The sequence below is a fragment of the Eucyclogobius newberryi genome, unplaced genomic scaffold, assembly GCF_026437365.1.
Source record: "Eucyclogobius newberryi isolate DKJ021-1_F unplaced genomic scaffold, fEucNew1.0.hap1 SCAF_4, whole genome shotgun sequence".
Classification (NCBI taxonomy): domain Eukaryota; kingdom Metazoa; phylum Chordata; class Actinopteri; order Gobiiformes; family Gobiidae; genus Eucyclogobius; species Eucyclogobius newberryi.
In genome coordinates this window covers 18803120-18825246 of record NW_027316056.1, presented here as the reverse complement: position 1 = coordinate 18825246, position 22127 = coordinate 18803120, and the positions used below count along the sequence as shown (strand labels likewise).

Below are 22127 nucleotides of genomic sequence, written 5' to 3'. Positions count from 1 at the left end.
GACTATCCCACCAAACAAAGTAATAATATATAAACATGAGAGTTGCATGTCTTTCAGTCGGTTATCACCAGGTACTTTCTATCGCGCATCAGCGGGCGCTATGACCCTGAGGATGAGGCTACTACCCCAGTGTGCTAATGATGCTAACACAGGCTACTGTTGTCACCACAAGGATTCATGATCAACTTGTTACACTTTAATACAAAAACACGGTTGAGGTAAGGCCAAACATGGTGAAACCGATTTATCGACGGTTAACTGTGCAGTGCAAATGTCATTAGAGGATGTTAGAGTTTAACTGGTTCAGGTTGAATTGAGGATGTGACCCAGGTTGGAATTTGGCGTTAGCGTTAGCGCGTACGAAAGCTAAACATGGAATTATTTTATTGCCTCGTTGCGTTTAGTTTAAACTTACGTAGAAACCATGGTTTGGATTAAATCATAGATTTCATTGTGACCATTTCGCGATTGTTAACCCTCGTCAACCCACCTACGCTGCGTTATTAAGCTAATGTGGCTAACTAGCATCAGCCCATCCCAGTACAGTAGTTCAACCATATGGGTCGTTCAGATAATATTAAAATAACATAATTGTGTGGATTATAACCAGATTTATAAAGGCTTAATTACATGTATACGGATACAATATTCATGTATTGTACATTAAATACCAATGGACTAAAGGGAGTCTATTCAATAACGACCAATCATGGTTTACAGATTATGATATAAATGGACTTATTTAGCCTCACGTTACCCTCTTCATGTCACTCAGTAATTATGTTAAATGTATGCACTCACTTTTTGTTTCTATCTTTAGTCATGTCTCAGGTGGAGAAGAAAGCAGGGTTACTGAGGAGGACCTCGTCTTCCAAAAAACCCTTGAAGGAGAAAGTGGTGCTGATGTATGATGAGATTTTTGCAGTAAGTGTCACTGAGAGATATATTGGTATGAAGCTGAAGATGGTGTAATATGTTGTAAAACTATTTTGTCTTATTTTAATAGAAAGAGGACCCAGCTAAAAACAACCCTCGCTTCTGGGATGAACTTTTTCTTATGAAGGTATTATTAATGAAGACACACATGTCACACAAAATGTTTTTACATTTTACTACTACAAAAGCATGTTTCACCAATATAGAGAAGTCATAAAATTGTCCAAATTGTTGTCAATGTTCTTTGACAAAATTTGTGCTGCAAAGATTATACTAATCTGCACAACACTAGGGTTATTGTGTAGCCAAGGTTTCAACTCTTAAGCTTGTTGTTTTTATCATATGCATTTGTTCTGTATTCTTTGTCATCTTCTATTATTAATGCGCGCTGTTTAAACTTGTTTTGCTTCAGGTCAACTTGGAGTATCTGGAGACAAAGCTGGAAAGTGTAGATGGAGAGGAGGTTCAGCGTATTCAGGACAACATCAATGCTCTGTTTCACCACTGCGTTGAGGCCCTGGCAGAGGAGCACCAGATCAGAGTGGTCAATGCCCTGCAGGTAACATCTGCCCATGGTAACAAAAACAATCACTATGTATTTATTCACATTTTTTCATACTATTTTTAATTTGCTCCCAGACGCTTTGTGCACTTTTCCGGGGAGTTCATCAGAAAAATAAATCTGCTTCTGGCTTTGACATCATCAACATGCTCATGGGGTTTGACAAGGCTGAGCAGAGGATGAAGGTGCGTGCGGCTGGATTTCTTTTAACCCATGAACTAGCACTATTGAACTTGAACTATTGAACTTTTTATCCCGTAGTAGATTTAAATTGTTTCTCTTTTGACGTATTCATTGTTCATTGTTTTATGTTGCACCGAATCACCAAGACAAGTTCCTATGTTTGTGAATTTTGTTCATTGACAATAAACCCCTTTCTGATTCTGAATGATATGTCTTTGTGTTTCTCTGCAGGACCTCATGGAAAGACTAGACAGCCTTCTTTGTGGAGAGGGTTCGGAAAGTCTAAAGAGCCTTTGTCTTAAACTGCTTTTGTGTTTAGTGACGGTAATGAAAAAGGATATATCTTTTATTGATTAATCTAACTACTCAAAATTCTCACCTACATTAACCCTTGTGTTGTTGTAGGTAACCGACAACATCAGCCAGAACACTATATTGGAATATGTGATGATCAACAGTATCTTTGAAGCCATTCTGCAGGTAAGGCTAATAAAGGCTTAATATTTTTATAATGAAATACTCTGATATTATCATAATCCCTTCAACTACCATCCCATCTCTTTTAGATTTTGTCAGACACGTCCAGCAGAGGGCAGCATGGGTATGACGCCGTGGTCCTCTTGGCACTCTTGGTCAACTACAGGAAGTATGAGGTGGGTTAATTTAACTCATAATATCAAATTCAGTTGAATACAAATATATATAAATTCAAATAAAACGGAATTGTCTTATTGGTTTTTATTCATACCACTTTTCAATGTGACTGTAGTTAAATGACAATATCTCAAAGTATAATTTAAATATTTGAATATCTATTAAATTAAACATTGGAGCTAAATGTAGAAAAGTAGTCTTCTGGACACTGTTTTGAAAATCAAGAACTGGAGCTAAACATTTCCAGGCAAATTTTAAACATTCTATTAAACCTTTTTTTGTATAGGCAGGAATCATGTGGTTTGTACAAAGATATACTCTTGATCTAAATTGACTATTAAAATACATCCCTGTCTGTTTATGTTTCAGTCTGTAAATCCATATATTGTAAAGCTTTCGATAGTGGATGATGAGCCAACCCTGGATGTAAGTATAATTTTACCTCTGGACTGCGGCTGCATAATATATTTCAAATGTTTCTCAAGTGCAATATGCTAATGCAATAATTGATATTCACACATACAGTCAGTCTTAATTGGCCTTGATTTTTGCCTTGTTTTGTCTCAAGTTTTAATTTTGATAGAGTATGAGTGATACATCATGGCATGAACATATTTGTTTTCTTAATGTCAAAAAGTATATTTGAATTTGTAGTAATACTGATATTGCAATACTTAACAGCCTTATCATTTCCAATATCGTACAGCCCTACTCTTGACATACAAATGTCTTCATAAGCAGTGCAGTTATGGTAATGTATTTTCTGTCTCAGGGCATGGGCTTGGTTCTTCATCAGGCTTTGACCGAATATAACAGGTAAAACACAAATCTATTGAGTGTCTGGTAATGATATATGGCGTTTGATGTTTCCTAAAAGTCTATTTATATTCCCTTTTTAAAGAAAGCTTTTTAGTTATCTATGTTGGACTTCTTTTTTTGGCACCCGTTTTTTTGGATGAACCAATATTTGGAAGCACAATCGCTGTTCGGGTATGCAGCTCCTGTCTGTCTGCATGCTCCGACAGACGAATCAAAGTAATGGATGATGGCATTAAATTGTTTTCAGTTTCTTTCTACCTGGTCAGATAATAAATGAAAGGAAATTGATCAAGATGGTTTACAAATGCCAGTACATGTTTACAGGTTTTGTGATGTAGTATGTTTTGGTTGTATTGTCTCATCACTTCTCCTTTGTTAAATCGTTTTCCTTCAGGCAATACAAAGATAAAGAGGAGGAAAACCAGGGGGGCTTCTTCTCCACGTTCACGAGTATGGTACGATCACATTTTAATTCATTATTCAGCTGTAAAATGTAAAGTATAGTTTTTTTGTTTTTTTTTACCGCGCAACCTCAGTGGTTCATTTAAGGTCGTTTGTCTTTGCACAGGTGGGGAGCATGTTTATTGCAGATGCTGAAGAGAAACTTTCTGTACAGTAAGTGAAATACATTTTTTGGATGTAGATAATTTCAGTTCTTATAAAACATTAATATTGTATTCTTTGCGTTTTTTCTTAAGGACAAATGAAGCTATTTTACTGGCATTATATGAAGCAGTTCACCTCAACCGCAACTTCATTGCTGTTCTCGCACAGGTACAACTTTAGTGTTCATGACATTGAAAATGATGTAGACTTCTGGTGTTCAGATGAATTATCACCATATTTACTTCACACACTCGTGAGAATCCATCTGTTCAGGCTCGTGCTGCTCGGTTTGAACCCGGCCATTGTGAGTGACCAATCACAGCAGCATTGTAGTTTCGAGGGAAGTCAAAAGCCGACGGATGTACTTTAGCCTAAAAACGTTTTGACCAAGCTTTGACCAATCAGATAAAACTAATTGTTACACCTTTTCCAGGCTGCTTTTGGAGAGAGCCTGTCCAGTTTCATATTGTGTAGAAATCAATTCAGAGTACAACACATCAATCTGGGTTAAGATAAACTTTTTTTTGTATTTTAACAATCAAACGTGTTCCTTCTGCACAGAGTCATCCTGAGATCGAAATGGCTGCTTCCTCACCTACACCCACTTCAACCACACCTACCACTCCCCTGGGCACTACTCCACCTGCACTAGACGGTAAGTTGGGTTTATTTTGAAGTATGTTTGTCTTAACTAAATATATATATGATGTACAAAACAAATGATTACAAATACAAAAACGGCCACTGGTTAGTACTTGGGAACAATGTTTATAAAGAAATAATAATAATAATAATTAATAATAATTATAATAATACTTATAATAATTATTATAAATAATAATAATAATAATTATTATTATTATTATTATTATAATAATAATAATAATAATAATAATAATAATTATAATAATTATAATAATTATAATAATTATAATAATTATAATAATAATAATACTTGTAAGAACTTAAAAAATTGAACTTCATTCCATATTTCAGTCTAAGACAAAGGATTGAAACTATTAAAATTAGTGTTTTGCCCAGATATCTCCATCTGTTCCAGACACTTCCAGTTTCCATCCTCAGCCGGCTGTTTGATGAGTGGAATGAAATAATCTCTAGATGTATATGGCATTGTGTAAACCTTGTATTCCATACAAGAAGCTACAACTACCAAAAGAAAAAACTTGTCGGGGTTTTCCTTGTCTGAAGAATTACTCTATTTCAACTCAAATCAGAGCGCGGTTGTACTGGTGTGACCTGGAGTACGAGGCACAATGGAAAAATATTGAATCCAACCCTATGCTGCAGGTTCCTGTAGAAGCCGTACTGGCAGACGACAAACGGCTGAGTCATTTGCAGGAAATAGAGAATCCCTGAGAGAGATCAGTGCTTACGACATGGAAGAAGCTGATTAAAACGCATACATTAAACAAATATGTTAAAATCATAAGCTGTGGTTTATGACCAAAGTTTTAAGCCAAATAGCACCGGCCTGAGATTTAATATTTAAATAACAAAAGGCATAAGTGTTTTTAACCAGATTGTTGGGGGAAAAAAACGATTCAAATGAAAAGCTTTATGTTGAAGGAATCCTTTTGGCCTAGAAAAACAATACATTTATAGGTATTTACATATAAGTGCATGTAATCAAGAAATAAAACAAAGCAATGACCCTTTGACTTAAATCTTTATTAAGGCATACAAATCAAAGCTTTCAAGGGGAATAATATCTCAAGTGTATAAATGCATTAATGACCTGGACAACCAGTCTATCGGTGCTAAATACATTCTTCATTTGATTTTCCAAATTTATATACAAACAGAACAAACACAAAGAACTAGAACATGATCAGAAAGAAAAGACTTAAAACAAGAGGTAACTGTTTATTGTGTCCATGGCACGATTTGTCTACTAAATACATTCAAATGGGGACAAAGAGGGTCATTTCATTCTGACGAATGTACTTCTGGCGACTAGAAAAAAAGGCTATTACAAAATGCCTTTTTGTCACAAACCGCACCCACGACTAAAGCCCGACCCCATAACTGACATACGGGCAATGGAAAAAGACACACATGGACTCAATTTGGAAATGGACAATTTTGAAAAAAACTGGACTAAATGAGACTCTTATTTTGGACTTTGTGCACCTTCTTACCTTTTCTTTTTCTTTGGATGCCTTATTTTTCTTATTATAACTTATTTTCTGATTTATCCATGTCATTGTTTGTTTTTTTGCGACATGGAGCCTATGACTTGATATTGAAATCTAGTTTGAAATGTTACACTAGTTACACGATGACTTGAGATTTGCTTATCTAAGAGATGTCACTTAAAAAGTAAAATGTCACGATAATGATGGTTGGATTAATTTTTTTGCAATGTGCTGGAATGTGTTTACAAATGTCTTGGTGGAGGTGAAGTGTTAAAATTAACCAAATCAGCTTTTCTTGTGGCTTTTATTTTGAGTGTTTTATCTACCATAAACTCTTATTCTTCAAACAATATTTCTATATATGACTAACACATTTTGTCTTGGTGCAATAGAGAAGCTTTTTTCAATAGATGGCCTAGATGTCCCACTTTGACATTAGCAGTGTTTTACATGAGTTGTTAAGCTCCTCAAGCTGGCACCATTAGTTACACATACATCTTAACTCTTAAGCTTTTGAAATATTCAATAGTCAAATATCATCCAGTTTGTGTGTGGGGAAACTGTAAATGCACTTCCTCTGTCCTACTCCACTTTGCCACAGTGGATTAGCACGTAGAACTTAGAGTTGTATTACATTTGCTGTTCGTCCGAGTCTGTTCTGATTGGGTTACAGTCTTACGCTGCGGCTGGTTTGTTCAAAGTCATTTGACATTCACACGTGCTGTAACTGCTAAAAGGTGCATGTATCTCCTTACACTCGGCTCTCTTCTGCTTTGCTCCAAACCTTAGAGCCATTTGTTCTATAAAATATTAACTTCTCATGCGCAATGTCATGTCGTGATGGGCCGGCTGTTTTCTCATAGGCTTGTTTTTCTGCCTTTAGTATTCAGTGCATTTCACTGTGATTCATGCGGTGGGGAAAACTGACAAGAAGAAAACACATGTACAGGAGGAGAAATGGAAATGGCTGTCTCATCTTTTATCCATGAAACAAGTTTCGCGATTCAGAGCACAGATTTGTAAATGGATGAAGATGCCTGTCTAGACATCAAAGCGGGCGACGGCAAACACAGTAATGGGGCAAAGACACCATTTTTTTGCAAAGCATTTAGCTGCTCAAGTGAAAAGCGAGGCGGATACTAACTCTCACTTACCGAAGACTTGTGGTGCTGATTCAGAGGCGGGTTTCTTAGTGAAATATGGTCTTCATCGATCTCCTACCTCTGTGTAGGCGTAGGGCAGGTTTGCGCGTTACTTTTAATGAAATATTTGCCAAAAGTTACATTAAAACCACTGGAAACCAAATGAGTCGCAATAATGGTCTTCAACCTTCAGACCTTTTTTCAAAATAAGCGACTTCTATTGAAACAAACTATGGGTACAAAGCTGTACATCTAATTCAAAACTTCATCCATCTTTCTCAAGCTCAGTGCTACTTTCTGTCGACTGTCACTGTTAACCTCGGTTAGAAATGCACAAAGTACCTGGGGCAGGTTTGCAGTACATGGGATGATGAACAAACTTCTAGTATTTTCATGGCTTTTATTATTTTGCAAATCGATTAATCTGGTGAGGCCCGTGAATGAGATTTTTATTTCTAAATTTGACCCAGATGAATCTAAAGTGGTGGTGTTTGATGCCACCCCGATGGAATATATTGACATCAAAATGTTTTTTCTCTAAAATACTACATTTACACATTTCCTGTGTCATTTTGATGAAATTACAAAATCAGTTTTATTTAATTATTATTATTTTAACTGTATTAGATTAATTCAATTATTGTTTTGTTGATCATTGTATTTCATACAGTGGTATTTAACTGTGGAATAATGTGTAAATTAAGCATGTCAAGATTATTCGGTTAATTAATAATTGGGTCACAATGTAATCACAAGAACCAAAAACTTATTGTGACAATTTCAGAAGCAAATTTACGTCTTTTTAGTTTCAATCTATTGTCCAAAAAATAGACTTGAATGTAAATAACCTTTTTAATCTGGAGGTTTTTGTCATCAGGCCAACTGTTGGACATCCACCTGAACACATATGTAAACTGTTGGACATCTGTCTGAACACCACTTACTTTCAATTCCGGGGACAATTTTACAGACAGATTCATGGCTGTGCCATGGGCTCGCCCGTCTCTCCCATAGTGGCCAACCTGTACATGGAGCACTTTGAGAAGAAGGCACTGTCCTCATTCTCAGGCATAGCCCCAAAACTGTGGCTTCGCTATGTCGATGATACTTTTGTAACAATCAAGGAACAAGAGCTGGAAACCTTCTCTGATCACATCAATGCTGTGGACCCACATATCAGGTTTACAAGAGAAGACGCTAAGGAGAATCGCTTGGCCTTTCTTGATTGTTCCACGATCAGAGGAGAGGACGGGGAACTCCAAATAGAAGTATATAGGAAACCTACACACACAGACCAGTATCTGCTCTTTGGTTCCAAGCACCCACTACAGCACAAGCTGGGAGTGATCAGAACCTTACAACACAGAGCTCAAGGTGTGCCCACCAGCTCAGAGGGCAAGAAGAAAGAGGAAAAACATGTCTGAAATGCCTTCTCAGCCTGTGGTTACCCCGCTTGGGCTCTCAACAGAGTGAAGAGAACCAAGAAGCAGGACAAAAGGGAAACTGAACAGAGAAGGAAGGGTGTTTCTATCCCTTATGTGTCTGGCCTGTCGGAAAAACTGCAGAGAATTTTTAGACAACACAAAGTCCCTGTTTATTTTAAACCAGGAAACACTTTAAGACAAAAACTGGTTCATCCTAAGGACAAGTTGCCGACTCAAAAACAAAGCAATGTAGTTTATTCGATCCAGTGCAGTGAAGAAAGCTGTAAAGAACGGTACATAGGTGAGACAAAACAGCCTCTACACAAGAGGCTTTATCAGCACAGAAGAAATACAAGTTCAGGACCTCAGAGTGCCGTGCATCTCCATCTTGAAGCCTCTAATCACTCGTTTGAAGACGGTGAGGTGAAGGTTTTAAGCAGGGAGAAAAGATGGTTTGAAAGAGGAGTTAAGGAAGCTATTTTTGTTAAAAAAGAAAGACCTTCTTTAAACAGAAATGGAGGGCTAAGATTCAATCTTCCTGGTATCTATAATGGTATACTGAACCCCTGGAAAGGTAGAGGACCAGGACCAGGACATTTAGATGCTAATCAGGTACTCAGGGTGGTTGAGCCAGGGTCTCACAAAGACAAAGAGGATTCTAATAGCTCATTAAAATTCTGAATAGGCTACCTCGGTAGATACAAGGGGGGAGTTTCTGTTGAAACAAACAACTCCTTCTACTTCAGGAAGGCTCCACCCAATGGGCGGGTCTTACCACAGAACAGTATTAATATCGGAGTTCTCGATCTAAATTCTTTTGTTGACAATGACTCTTGGATGAGAGTCGAAACGTCTATTTTTTCTAACTGAGTCCAGATGACTACAACTGAAGCTTTTTCTACAATAAATAAAATGTAAAACCACTCGTGTCATTCTCTCTGTAGTGATGAACAACCCAGAACTGCCCCTTGATCCCAATCTCCAAACGAGCAACCTCTTAATCACATTTCTGAAATATGCCTCCATCGTAATGCAAGACACTAAAGGTAATTTATTCTCCGCTTCTTCTTACCCTGTGTTGATTTAATTGTCTTCCTCCTTGACAGTGTTATTTTCTTTACAGATGAGCACCGACTGAACAGTGCCAAGTTGTGCCTCATTATCCTCACTTGTATCGCTGAGGTAAGTAAATGGCTCGCTTGTGCTGCGGCTGAATCTTGATCTAAACTCCTACCTCTCGTTTCTCAGGACCAGTATGCAGATGCCTTCCTCCACGACGACAACATGAACTTCAGAGTCACACTACACAGAATGGTGAGACGCAGAACTGGTGTAATCTCAGATGTTCTCACACCGAGCTAACGACTTTCTGGTCCTCTTCAGCCCATGAGACACAGGAAAAAGACGATAGATAAGAATGTCCCTTCGCGGCCGCTGGTGTGCGCAGTTTTAGGTATGATATATTTACTATGTGTATTGCTATAGTTTGAACTACTCGATATGAATAATCAAATGTTTTGCCGCTTTACTGTAGGAAAATTTTGATTTATAGACCCTTTAAAAGTTTGCAAAAAAAGACAATCTTTTCTATTTCTGAAATGAAGAAAGTGGAACATAATGTGATTTCGATGAGAAATTGGGATAAACCTCAGAATATCACAAAATTTAAGGTGGTTTTGACAAATAATAACCTCTCAAATACAGATACTTTAGATTATGTCAGAGTAGGCAGGCAGAATCCTGATTTTTAGGCTTAATTGGACAAATATTTACAGAAATTTTAAGCCAGCGATAACAAAACATAACTATTGATATAGAAAAAGTACACAGAAAGTAGATTACACAGAACATTTATTTATTAAAAAAAGAAGGGAAAAAAAGGAATAATTAACTTCTAATGCCAATAATATATAATAGAATATATAATAATACATCTAAAAAAAAATCTGATTTCCACTAAGACCCCATTGACAGATTAATTGACCAAATGGCTAAAATCCGACGGCGCACCAACCTCTTTACACTGAAAATTCATAATTGTTAAAAAGATCTTGTTTTGAACATTCTGATCACTGAGCAACTGACAGGATCTGAAACAATATACCGTATATTCCGGACTATAAATTGCACCAGCCAAAAAATGCATAATAGAGAAGAAAAAAACATATGTAAGTATGTATGTCACATAAGTCGCTCCGGAGTATAAGTGTAAATATAAGTATAAGTATAAGTCGCACCCCGGCCAAAACTATGAAAAAAGTGCGACTTATAGTCCGGAAAAAAACAGTATTTCTTTTCTCACTATATGTATCAAATGGTAGGAAGGGATTTAGCACAGTTTGGCTTTGAGTGTGTAAGCAGTATAGCAGGCAGTCATCATTATTTGAATGTCGTTTATTCCAATGTATCCAGATCTGATGGTGGAGTTCATTGTCACGCACATGATGAAGGACTTTCCCATGGATTTATACTTGTAAGAATCCACAACACAACAGTTGTTTTTCCGTCCTGCAGCTCTGTAGTGACGCCTCTCTCCTCTTCACGCAGGCGATGTGTGCAGATTATACATAAACTTCTGTGCTACCAGAAGAAGTGCAGGATACGGCTCCACTACACCTGGAGGGAGCTCTGGTCAGGTACGTTTTGACTGCGGATATAAAACCAATAACCTACTGTTTGCAGGAGGTAGAAAGCTTGAATAATGCATAACACATGGGATGTTTTTCCAACCAATTTATAATACTGTAACGCCTTTTTTGAGCATTTGTAAGAACAGAGCGGCTTTTAGAGCAATCACAATTACCTCCACCAGTTCACAGGCTTGCTGTTGGAGTGTTTGGCGTCGTTGAGGTTTGATAATTAGTTTTTAAGTACGCTCAATCCATCCTGTTGGTCCTGTTTTCAGCCCGGTCGACCCACACGTTTCCTCTGGGTTTAATGGCCTCGTTTCACCGCAGACTCCTCAAATAATCAGACCAATAATCAGCTTAATTTCCCCCCCCAATAAAACAGATCCTCGTCTCCTGCTGGTGATAATGGCAAACCACCAAACAAGTCCTGGAAGAAAAATGCTCCAAATTAAACCAATAGAAATGTTTGTTTTTGTTGCAGTGCGATTGTGCCAGTTTGTGCGAGGCTTTTCTGAGAGAATGTATTAAAGCTTTGAAAGGACTGGATTTAAAAGCCCCCGTCTGTGTTTCTATTAACAACTTCATTTCAAACGCCCTTTGAATGTTGTCAAATGCATCTGCTGTTCAGACAACAACCACGTCAGAGGATTTTATTAGCACTCGGGATGTAATGGTGTCAAGTTTTTGTGGACGATGATTTGCACATGGAAGGACCAAAATGACAGGGGAAAACATTTTAAAATGATGTGGCGTGACATGCTTACTTTGTCTTTATACATAGGAGTTGTATAAGAAAATTCTCTTAAAATTTCCCACCACTGTCACCAGTCACCACACTATCCTAGATTACGTTTCTTACAACAGCAAACATCAGGATTTAAACGCCTTTTGTCACCATTTTGTCGCTTTGGAACTTACTACTAATTCATTTTCTTTATTATTTATTTGATGGAGGCAAATACAACAAACCTAGATTAACAGATGCATTTATCACAGTGTTTATAGCCATGGCAAACACCAGAACCTAATGGAGCATATTTCACTAAATGCTGTGTTAAGAGTTTAAAAGCAATTTAAAAAGCAATAAATACAGTGTGTATATGTAATAGGATGGCAATATACACTCAGACGTACACACACTTACTCTCCTCTTACATACACAATTCACACATGATCACACTGTTGCTGTTGGATGAATTAGGACTTAAATCTCCGCTTAAGACTTATTTATTCAGAGTGGCTTTTGATGTCTTTTTGTTGTTTTGTTTTTCTGTTTTCTTCTGAATTGTACCATGTTTTTTCTACAGTTTTCATTGCCCTATGTGAAGCACCTTCTGGACGCTACACAAATAAATCTTGATTATTTGATTTAATCACAAATCATTATACAATCCATTAATCGTGATGTCTTTTCTCTGCGCAGCTCTCATTAACTTGTTGAAGTTCCTGCTGTCGAACGAGACCACACTACTGGCCAAGCACAACATCTTTCAACTGGCATTACTGGTGAGACTAAGAATGGACAATTTATCGGTGATAATGTCAGTAACAATGACAGTAGTTGATGATTATTTATTTAATTTTATTTAATTATGAAATTTATATATATATATATATATATATATATATATATATATTATTATTATTATTATTATTATTATTATTATTATTATTATTATTATTATTATTATTATTATTATTATTATTTTTTTTTTTTTTCATATATTTACCTATAAAAATTACCTAGTCCTTTTTAAACCGTCTGGAGCGTTAAAATGTAAATGGACAAGCAGTGAAGCTTAAGGTGTGGCCGCATATAATACAATCATCATAAAAGATTGATAAATAAATTTTTCACCAGGCCTTTGGTGAACTTTATTACAACTTTTACTTCAATTTGCTCTGGATTTTAAAATATTGACACCAGCAAATATCGTGTTTTGCAACACAAAGTAGGTACAGAAGTAAATAATAAAAAATGGCTAACTTAAGATAACAGATAAAAAAATTAAAGTGTTTGGGTTGAAGGGATGGTCCAACATAATTATTTTAAACTGTAAAAAAGCATGTTGTAAATGTGTGTCTAACCCAAGTGTGTGTGTTTGTGTGACTTTTTTTCCAGGTGGTGAATTTGTTCAACATGTTTATAACGTACGGTGACACGTTTCTGCCCACCTCAAACAGTTATGACGAGCTCTACTATGAAATTGTTCGAATGCACCAAGTCTTTGACAATCTCTACTGTATGGGTACGTGACTTACAATATTAACCTGCCTCATATACACATTTAGTCTTTTATTAACAATGGAACATGCATTGAGAGTACTCATGGCAAATGTCGCTCACATCTAATTAAGCTAAATTGGAAACCACCACTGTCATGACTAAAATGTACTCCCATTGCAAGTCTTGTATAAGTCTTGTATAACTCCTGTATAAAACTTGATTTACTAAAAATTAAGTTGTTTTAAATCGGAGGTGGCGATGCAGTGATGTTTTTTGTGTTTGTCGGTGTAGAATGAAACAGTTACCGCAGTGAGACAACTGGGAGTCAGACAAAACTCTGTGATTTTGAATGTAATTCAATTAGAGTACTGTGATTATTTGTAATTTGTTTCACCCCTGTAAACTACCAGTACATTGTCACAACAACAAAAAATTGTTCATACGTGCAAAAGACTAACATTTTTGTAATGCACATGTTCAAACGGTACAATTTCTCGTGAATGTTATTTTCTAAAAGCTTACTTAAATTGTCAAATTGTCTATTTCAGTTTTAAGAGTTTCTACCAACACGGGCCAGTGGAAGGAGCCAGCGAGCAAAGTCACGCACGCCCTTGTGAATATCCGGTAAAAAGACACGCTCTCTAATACACTAGTACACCACAGTGTCTCTATGTGGGACAATAAAGGAATATCTTATCTTATCTTATCTTATACACCACAGTGTCTCTAATACACCACAGTGTCTCTAATACACTAGTACACCACAGTGTCTCTAATACACTAGTACACCACAGTGTCTCTAATACACTTGTACATCTCAGTGTCTAATACACTAATACACCACAGTGTCTCTAATACACTAGTACACCACAGTGTCTCTAATACACTAGTACACCACAGTGTCTCTAATATACTATTACACCACAGTGTCTCTAATACACTATTACACCACAGTGTCTCTAATACACTAGTACACCACAGTGTCTCTAATACACCACAGTGTCTCTAATACACTAATATACCACAGTGTCTCTAATACACTAATACACCACAGTGTCTCTAATACACTAATACACCACAGTGTCTCTAATACACTAATACACCACAGTGTCTCTAATGCACTAATACACCACAGTGTCTCTAATACACTAATACACTACAGTGACGGGCAAATGAGTCACATTGCACTAGATTGACTTGGATCTCAGACAAGTCCATGTGTTAAGGTCACAATAATATAATGAAAGATATAATGAAAGGGTTATCATTTAGGTTTTCCTCCCCTTGGGCCACTGCCTTTTCTAATTTTAGCCTCCAACTTTAGCTCCCCTCTCTGTAGTAATTTTCTTTATCTCGATGCACTTGAACCCTGATTCTCGACGCCCTTTTATAATCTGCATTTCCTCCACTAATCCCCTAGAGGTCACCCAAGATCAAACTCCCTCAAGGCCACTTTTTAAGAGGGATTGATTCCCATAGGATAATATAGAACTCAATGCATCACAGTTCATCTTATGTTCTACAAATTGTGTTAGTGCAGCAAATAGGAGTCACTGTAACTTTATAAAGAGAGCAATAACCCTGAGATTAAGTTTAAATTAACTTAATGTCAAAAACAATTGCATTTCTCTGCATTACTGCACCTGTCTCTTCCCCCATGCTCGGATTACTGTACATTATCATTTCCTCGTGTGCAGTTTTCCACCCTTAATATGTCTGATTTATGACAGACTTCGGGTTGAATGTCTCTTTTCATTCCTCTGCAAAGATAACTGCATCAGAGTTGCCGTATAAAGCGGTTAAGTTTCAATGCATGAATAAAAAACAATTGCCCGTGGAATTAGCATGTGAAAATCTTTTTGTGTTCTGAAAAGCAGACTTTCCTTTGAAATGTGTTTTTTATAATTGATGTATTTTAGTTAAACCAATGTGGTAATTCATGCTGTACATTGTTTCAGAACATTAAATTACGTGTTTGTGTTCAAAGGGCCATCGTTAACCATTTCAACCCCAAAATTGAGTCTTACGCTGCAGTCAACCACATCGCGCAGCTTTCAGAGGAGCAGGTAAACACACGCTGCACTTCTCTCAGACCTATTCATTTGAATGTGAACAGTGGATGCTTTCTAGAGGGTCTAATACCTTTTTTCACTGTACTGTTTCACAATATGGCATCAATATCAAGGTTTCTTTATAAAGCACACTTACAACTTTAAAAGCCCAAAGTTCTGTACAGCAAAGTGCAATAATACATGCATACAAACAATCTCAGCAGTGTCTATGCAGTAACATGCAGAGGCAGGTCCAGAGCCACAGAGAATGCTCGGGCCCCAATGCAGTGATGCCAGGACTAGAGTCATGTGTTGTTGACGCCTTGTACCTGTGAGCAGCCGGGCCACCGCATTCTGCACTTCTGCAAGTGTTTAAGAGAGGTCTGAGCGAGACCAAAATATAGAGAGTTGCAATAATCTATGTGTGATGTAAATAATGAGTGAATCACTCTTTCAAGGTCCAAGTAAGTAGGGTTTTACTTTACTTACGTTTGTCCAGCTCAAGTGTTGAATCCATCAGTACACTCAGATTTCTCCTAAATGGGAGGTTAAAAGAAGACAGAGGAACAAGAACACAATCCACAACATTTTTTTTTCTTGTCATTTAAATGTATAATGTCTCTGAGGCAGTGAATCAGGGGCTCAAATGATGAGGTATTTGACTGCAGGGGAATGTAATTGTGCACGTCATCCGCAAATCAATGGAACAAGATATATTTTTAAAGAGTGATTCTAAAGGCAACAAATAAATGCAAATTGAGAGAATTGGACCTAGGATTGAACCCTGAGGTACACCACAGTTCAAAGGGGCAGTTTAAGACTGATGTGTGACGATCTGAACATCAGACAGTTCTAAATGAGACAACAGAATACTGTGGTCAAGCTCAGGACATAAGGACCTGCTATGTTGTTGCTTAAAGTCTGACTGAAATGTTTCAGAAACGTCATTACAGGCGACTGCAGTTGGCAATAGACACAAAAACTTTAGAAAGGAAGGGAAGTTTAGATATTGGCCTATAGTTTGTAAGAACTTTGTGCTTTTTAATAAGGGGCTGGACAACAGCATGTTTGAAAACAGGGAACACGGCCAGAGGAAAGTGATGTATTAACATTGAAGTCTACATCAGGACTGAAATGTGTGAATGCGCCGTTAATGCTATACTGTGGAACATTCCTGGCAAAGCAGTAGACCCTCCAACAGAAAATGACTTCACTTTAAATTGTAATAACAAAAAGCTCGATTTCACACTTGCCATTGATGAGATTTTTTTATCTTCAACGTTAAGAAGTAACTAGTGTGAAAAGGTGTGCTGTCGGTGGACATCTTTTTAGCGGCGCGATAAGAGAGTGATTGATTCAGTCATTAAACCCTTCAATTACCTCTGTTTTTATCTGGTAAATGTATTCACAACACGAGACTCCTGAGGGCTTTTGTTGGCGATGCCGTGTCAGACCAGGACTTGTGGCTCTGATATGTGCACGCAGCGATTTAAATACAATGGAGAGATTATTGATGTTTGTTGTTCTGCTGGCTTTAGTGCCGCTGTTGCATTATGATAACAGTCCAGGTGTAGTGTTTTTAGTGCTACTATTATAGACTATTGATTAACTTTAAGCTCTTTGTAGTAGTGTCCTCAGTATTTGCCTGCGTGCTTACCTTTTTATTTAATAAAGAAAGGGTCAATAAAGCTGAGCCAAAAAATATGTCTGTTTACCGTAATCCTACCGACCCGGTATAAAACTAGCCGACTGAAGAAAAAAAAAATCTGCATTTTGTTATAAAAACACCAAATTCTTTTATTTTTCAAATATTTCGCCGACTCACCGACCATTCTTTCCTAAAACGCAGTGTAGAAAAAATTTATAGCGCTGGTCAATTTATCTTTCATCCCAAGGTACAAATAATGCATTGCGCAATGCATGTGCGTCTTCATTTTCGGTCCTTCATATGCTTCTGTATTAATCAGACCATGCAGGAGGGAACTTGTATTGTCTTTTACATGTTATTTTGGCTCTGTCAGCGCCGCTGGCTTGGCCACCGCTCATACCGTTCTATGTCATGGTGTGGCTTCATTTAAATTTGACTTACTGCATTCTGGGAGGGAAACACGCCCAGCAGTATCATCACAACAAACATGGTGGCGCATGTTCCCCCCGCTCGCCTTTGCTATCAAAATAAAGGATAACTGCGTACAAAAGGTCGATTGAAATACAGTGATCCCTCGCTATAACGCGGTTCACTTTTCACGGTCTCGCTGCTTCGCGGATTTTCATCATGCATTGTGTTCTGCATTCTGATTGGCTAAACAGTCTCTCCGCGTCTTCTCTACCTGTGTGTCAATAACGTTATGGATTAATATGTACATGTACGTAAAACCGCTTGCCAAATTGAAGTTTGCAAGGCCGATGAGAGCTGCGGGACACGCCGGTGAGAGCGGCGCCGCTGCGCGTGAGAGGCCGGTGAGAGCGCGCGTGTGAGCTTCAATGTTTTATGGAGTATTTCATTCTATAATAACTGTAAAAAAATAAAGCTTTCTACTTCGCGGATTTCGACTCCAGCGGGTTCTTCTTGGAACGTAACCCCCGCGATAAACGAGGGTTCACTGTATCTTAAAATCGTGAGATTTAGTCTCCTGATCGGGTTGATAGAGACGTTTTCTGTCATTGACTGTTGAAGCCTGACCCCTGGTGGTCACTCAGAGTCAAAAAATTGCAAAATTTGGATCTTATAAGAAATAAGAATTCACCTACCTATCCTATCATCTATCTATCTGTCTGTCTGTCTGTCGATAGACCTGTTTAATTCACATACATTTGTAATAGTTCACATGGAAATTGTCCAACTTTTGAAAAATTGCTTTATTATTTTCTTTTGTTTACACTGATATCTTGAATGACTTGATTAGGCAATTCCACATACATTCATACATGTTCTTTGGAGAGAACGTCAAATCTTGTTCCGATCTTTCATTTTCTTCCATTCGTCTTCGGACACCCGTGCACTTCACCAGGAGATTGATGGTTCTCTGGAAGCATGTAGCATTTAATGAGCTTTGGTTTGTCCCACTCTCTGTCACTAAAGTGGAGTTAAAGATAAATACGCACAATCGGACCTGCTTAGCCACGCACAAAACCCAGTATTTGTGGAAATGATGTAAAAATACTGAGGCAATGCGTTTGATATTTGTATTCTATCTCGGTTAATGAAATGTATTTTTACCCGTAAATGTATTTTGGGTTACATTAGTAAAACAAGTTAAGCCAGCATTGTTTTTTTTTCAATGCAAGATGGGGACAGTTTAGCTGAATGTGCTTATGACATGTTTACTACTTCATTTTGTGAAATGTTACCTGTGGTAAATATTTGTAACTCAATCAAATGCCAGTTTGAAGAAATGTTGGAAACAAAATGTTGGAAATTGTAGGGCACAGTGTTGAATACGAAAAAGGAATCCTGTAAATACAATTTCATCCAAAATGCAGGGATAATTTACACACAAGGAACAGGGTTTTCTGCCCATATAAACATTCACTGAACAAAAATAAAGGTGTTGTCAGCTATTTTTATTTGTCAAATCATCAATCAAACTATTGCTTGGATTAGACCCTTATGCATGTTTGACTAATCTTGCATTGCTGCGTTTGAGGCTTCACTGCTCACCTAACCCCTAGCCCCGCCCACATCTCTGCTCCTAGTTGCGATTATTTGAAAAATGTAGAGTCCCGAGTCATACGAAGGATTAAAAATGTTGTACGGGGGACTTGAAAACCTTTAAACTCCTAATATGGACAGTGAGTGGACACCTCTGGAACATACTTCTGACAGCAGGGAAAGACCATTACAAAGACATGGACACAAACTCGACCAACAATCAAGGAATGACATTCTGAAAATGGAAAATTTTACACATTTCGGACTAATTTGGACATTTACATTTGCACCGGACTACATGATTAAGACTATGTGAACTGTTTGTACATTTCTCTGTCTTGTATTGTGTTCTATGTATTTGTACTGTTTTTGTTTTGTTTTTATTAAGCTTTGATTTAAATGTTGAACAGAAATTAAATCAACCCAATGTTTACTGTATTACTAATACATTTTAGCTCAATACATAATTTTACATTGAACAAAATGTAAAATGCTGATCTATTTAATTTTTGTTTGCATAATTTTATTTGAAGAAGACATATTATTCTTTTGAAATGAGGAGTCTAAACGTATGCACTTCAGGAAAAGAACACTTTCTCTGTACAGTCACTATTTTCTGTATTTTTTTTTTTATTATTTAAACCTATGCCTTGGATTTCGTTGCTGGTTAGAACCTGGCGTACATGTCCCTGCCTGACTCTTTACCCACAATGCCTGCTCCAGTCACAATAATATTGATGGTTGTTGCATTATAAAAGACTTGTATGAGTCTTTGCCTTTCCTCTCGGGTGTGTGATAGTTGTGATGTATTTTCATCTAGATGTTATATTTTCCCGATGTCATGTCTTGATAAAATGTGTGAAGTTGTGTGGGCCTGTGCAGAGAGCGGCAGGTGATGAAGAGCGCTGAGGGACAGGGGCGAGCAGATGAGCCATGGCGCGTGAGCCCGGCAGGAAATATACGAGTATGAATTTTTCATCAGTGTGCTGTACCATCAGACACTAAATAACAACAACAGCACGGCCTCCCAGGTTCAGCTGTGGCTTTGTTTATCAGCAGGAGGAAAACAAATATGTGATGCTGTTTGTTACTGCATTTGAAAGTAACAATTTAGTTGTATTTAGTTGTGTTATGGAAAAAGAAGGGCAGAGATCTGTGTAAGCCGGTCAAAGTCTGGTAATGTGCTGCTGTTTTAATGCACCCTGTCATTTTTGTGTGTTTTTTTTGTTTCTAGTCATGCTGTAGAAAGTTAATAAACCCATCTATATTTTTGCAGATGAGGCGTGGTGAGTTCAGGGTCGGTTTGTTAGACGAGGGAAATATAATGTAAGGTTTACAATTATTGTGAAAAGAAACATCACGATTTATCCATGATTCATAATTGTTTTCTACAGAACCAAAAGTGCTTACCTTTGTTTCCTCTTGTATGTGACCAAGTTCAAGAAAAGTATGTTGTGCAATTATAATCAAGTCACAATATAATGAATTATCCCAATTATAATCTTGTTGTGGTGCATTGTGGGACCAGTCTAATCGTCTACACTTGGTACTCACAAAGTGTACACATGGTCTTGGGATTAATATTGTATGTTAATAAGAGCAGAAGTTCTTACTTTATGATGTTAGTTTTTAGATCCTAGAGTTGGGACAAAATAAGACGTCAGGAACATACTGACTCGAGCTGGTGGCTCTCGAGAGCTGCTGTAAGACTGTGCCACATGCGGTTATTAGATATTTTGTTCTAATTAAATATTCATACTGTACTTAATATTTCAGTGAAGGATCCTGAATGCAATAATGGCTTGAAGACTGTTTTGACGGGCGACTCTGCTGTAGATGGGTGTAATGTAATGTAATGTAATGTAATGTAATGTAATGTTGTGCTCAGGTTTTGGAGGTGGTCCGGTCAAACTACGACACTCTGACGCTCAAGCTCCAGGACGGTTTGGACCAGTTTGAGCGATACTCGGAGCAGCCCAAAGAAGCCGCTTTCTTCAAGGAGCTGGTAAGTAAGCTGGCAATGGCAAAACGCACCGATTTCTAAATAAAACATCATTAAGGCATCATTAAGCACCTATTGTTGAAGTCTAGTTTTGAGTCGGCCCAATCACGGCAGCTCATTTGTTGTCCCTCAAATGCAGAAGACCTTAACACTCACTTCACTTTTTCCTAAACGCTTATAGAGTTTTAGTGCTTCACTCGTTGATTTGGCAGTTTCTCAGTCTCTGTTTTATCTTTCTCTCTCTCTATTTAACTCGTAAGCCGTCATGTTTGTTTTGACACAAAGCGACCACGCGTTTGTCCAATTGGTTCATCCGTCAAGTCGAGCACGTTCTAATCTGGCGTTCTGTTCTTTCTTAGGTGCGCTCGATCGGTTTGAATGTGAGGAAGAACGTCTCTCTGAACACTCTGAGTCAGGACGTCCTGTTGAAAGAGTTCTCCACCATCTCCTGAAACGCACAGCGGCTCTCCACTCACCCTGATGGACAAACGGAGCGCTACATGTGAATAAGGACACAAATGAAACTCTTCTTCTTCCTCCTCCTGGGGTCTCTGCCGCACAAACTGGGCCTGGATGCACCTTAACCTAAACAAGTGCAATCTGCAGTATTGGCTGGACTGTTAGTCACACGACATCGGTTTGAAGTGTTTTAACCATGTTTGCCATTTTCTCCATCATTTTCCCTGGGATTCTTCTAAGTTTGATTCATTTTTACACTGGTCATGAGGGTCCTGAGACTTTTTCAGTTCAGAGTTTGAAGAGTATTGGCCTTGCTTTGGAGTGAATCCAAAACTATCTCAAAATAATTGTATTTTACTTTAATTTCATTGTGTTCAGGAGGAAGACTTTTTCTGTCAATCTACTCCCAACTAATCACTGCTGTATGTCATAAATCACTTTTAGTTAGTAATTTGAATGTATGTGAAGTGAAAGAACATTGAACAATGGTTGTAATAATTTGCCTTTCATATAATTGTCCTTTTGATTTTCTTACATGGAGCAAACTCGGTTATGCAAATTTGTTCGAATATAATCTTAATGCTTTCATGGCTAATTCTTCCAATATATTTATGTATTTTTAAA

General features: G+C 37.5%; 1 protein-coding gene across 1 annotated transcript in view; it reads left to right on the top strand.

Annotated features, from left to right (window-relative positions):
- Positions 1–96: 96 nt before the first annotated feature.
- Positions 97–22127, top strand: part of armh3 (armadillo like helical domain containing 3) — a 22059-nt gene continuing 28 nt past the window's right edge. Inside the window, exons 1-26 of the mRNA XM_072462813.1 lie at positions 97–218; positions 821–924; positions 1007–1063; positions 1349–1495; positions 1576–1683; positions 1913–2005; positions 2087–2161; positions 2248–2334; positions 2705–2761; positions 3108–3151; positions 3549–3609; positions 3723–3769; positions 3853–3928; positions 4322–4415; positions 9427–9528; positions 9606–9664; positions 9731–9796; positions 9866–9935; positions 10895–10955; positions 11030–11118; positions 12536–12618; positions 13235–13361; positions 13888–13963; positions 15327–15405; positions 20931–21047; positions 21404–22127. The exon at positions 21404–22127 is cut by the window's right edge and continues 28 nt beyond it. Of these exons, the coding sequence (XP_072318914.1) occupies positions 823–924; positions 1007–1063; positions 1349–1495; positions 1576–1683; positions 1913–2005; positions 2087–2161; positions 2248–2334; positions 2705–2761; positions 3108–3151; positions 3549–3609; positions 3723–3769; positions 3853–3928; positions 4322–4415; positions 9427–9528; positions 9606–9664; positions 9731–9796; positions 9866–9935; positions 10895–10955; positions 11030–11118; positions 12536–12618; positions 13235–13361; positions 13888–13963; positions 15327–15405; positions 20931–21047; positions 21404–21496 (2070 nt within the window). The 5' untranslated portion in view covers positions 97–218; positions 821–822 and the 3' untranslated portion in view covers positions 21497–22127. The remainder of the gene's footprint in view (positions 219–820; positions 925–1006; positions 1064–1348; positions 1496–1575; positions 1684–1912; positions 2006–2086; positions 2162–2247; positions 2335–2704; positions 2762–3107; positions 3152–3548; positions 3610–3722; positions 3770–3852; positions 3929–4321; positions 4416–9426; positions 9529–9605; positions 9665–9730; positions 9797–9865; positions 9936–10894; positions 10956–11029; positions 11119–12535; positions 12619–13234; positions 13362–13887; positions 13964–15326; positions 15406–20930; positions 21048–21403) is intronic.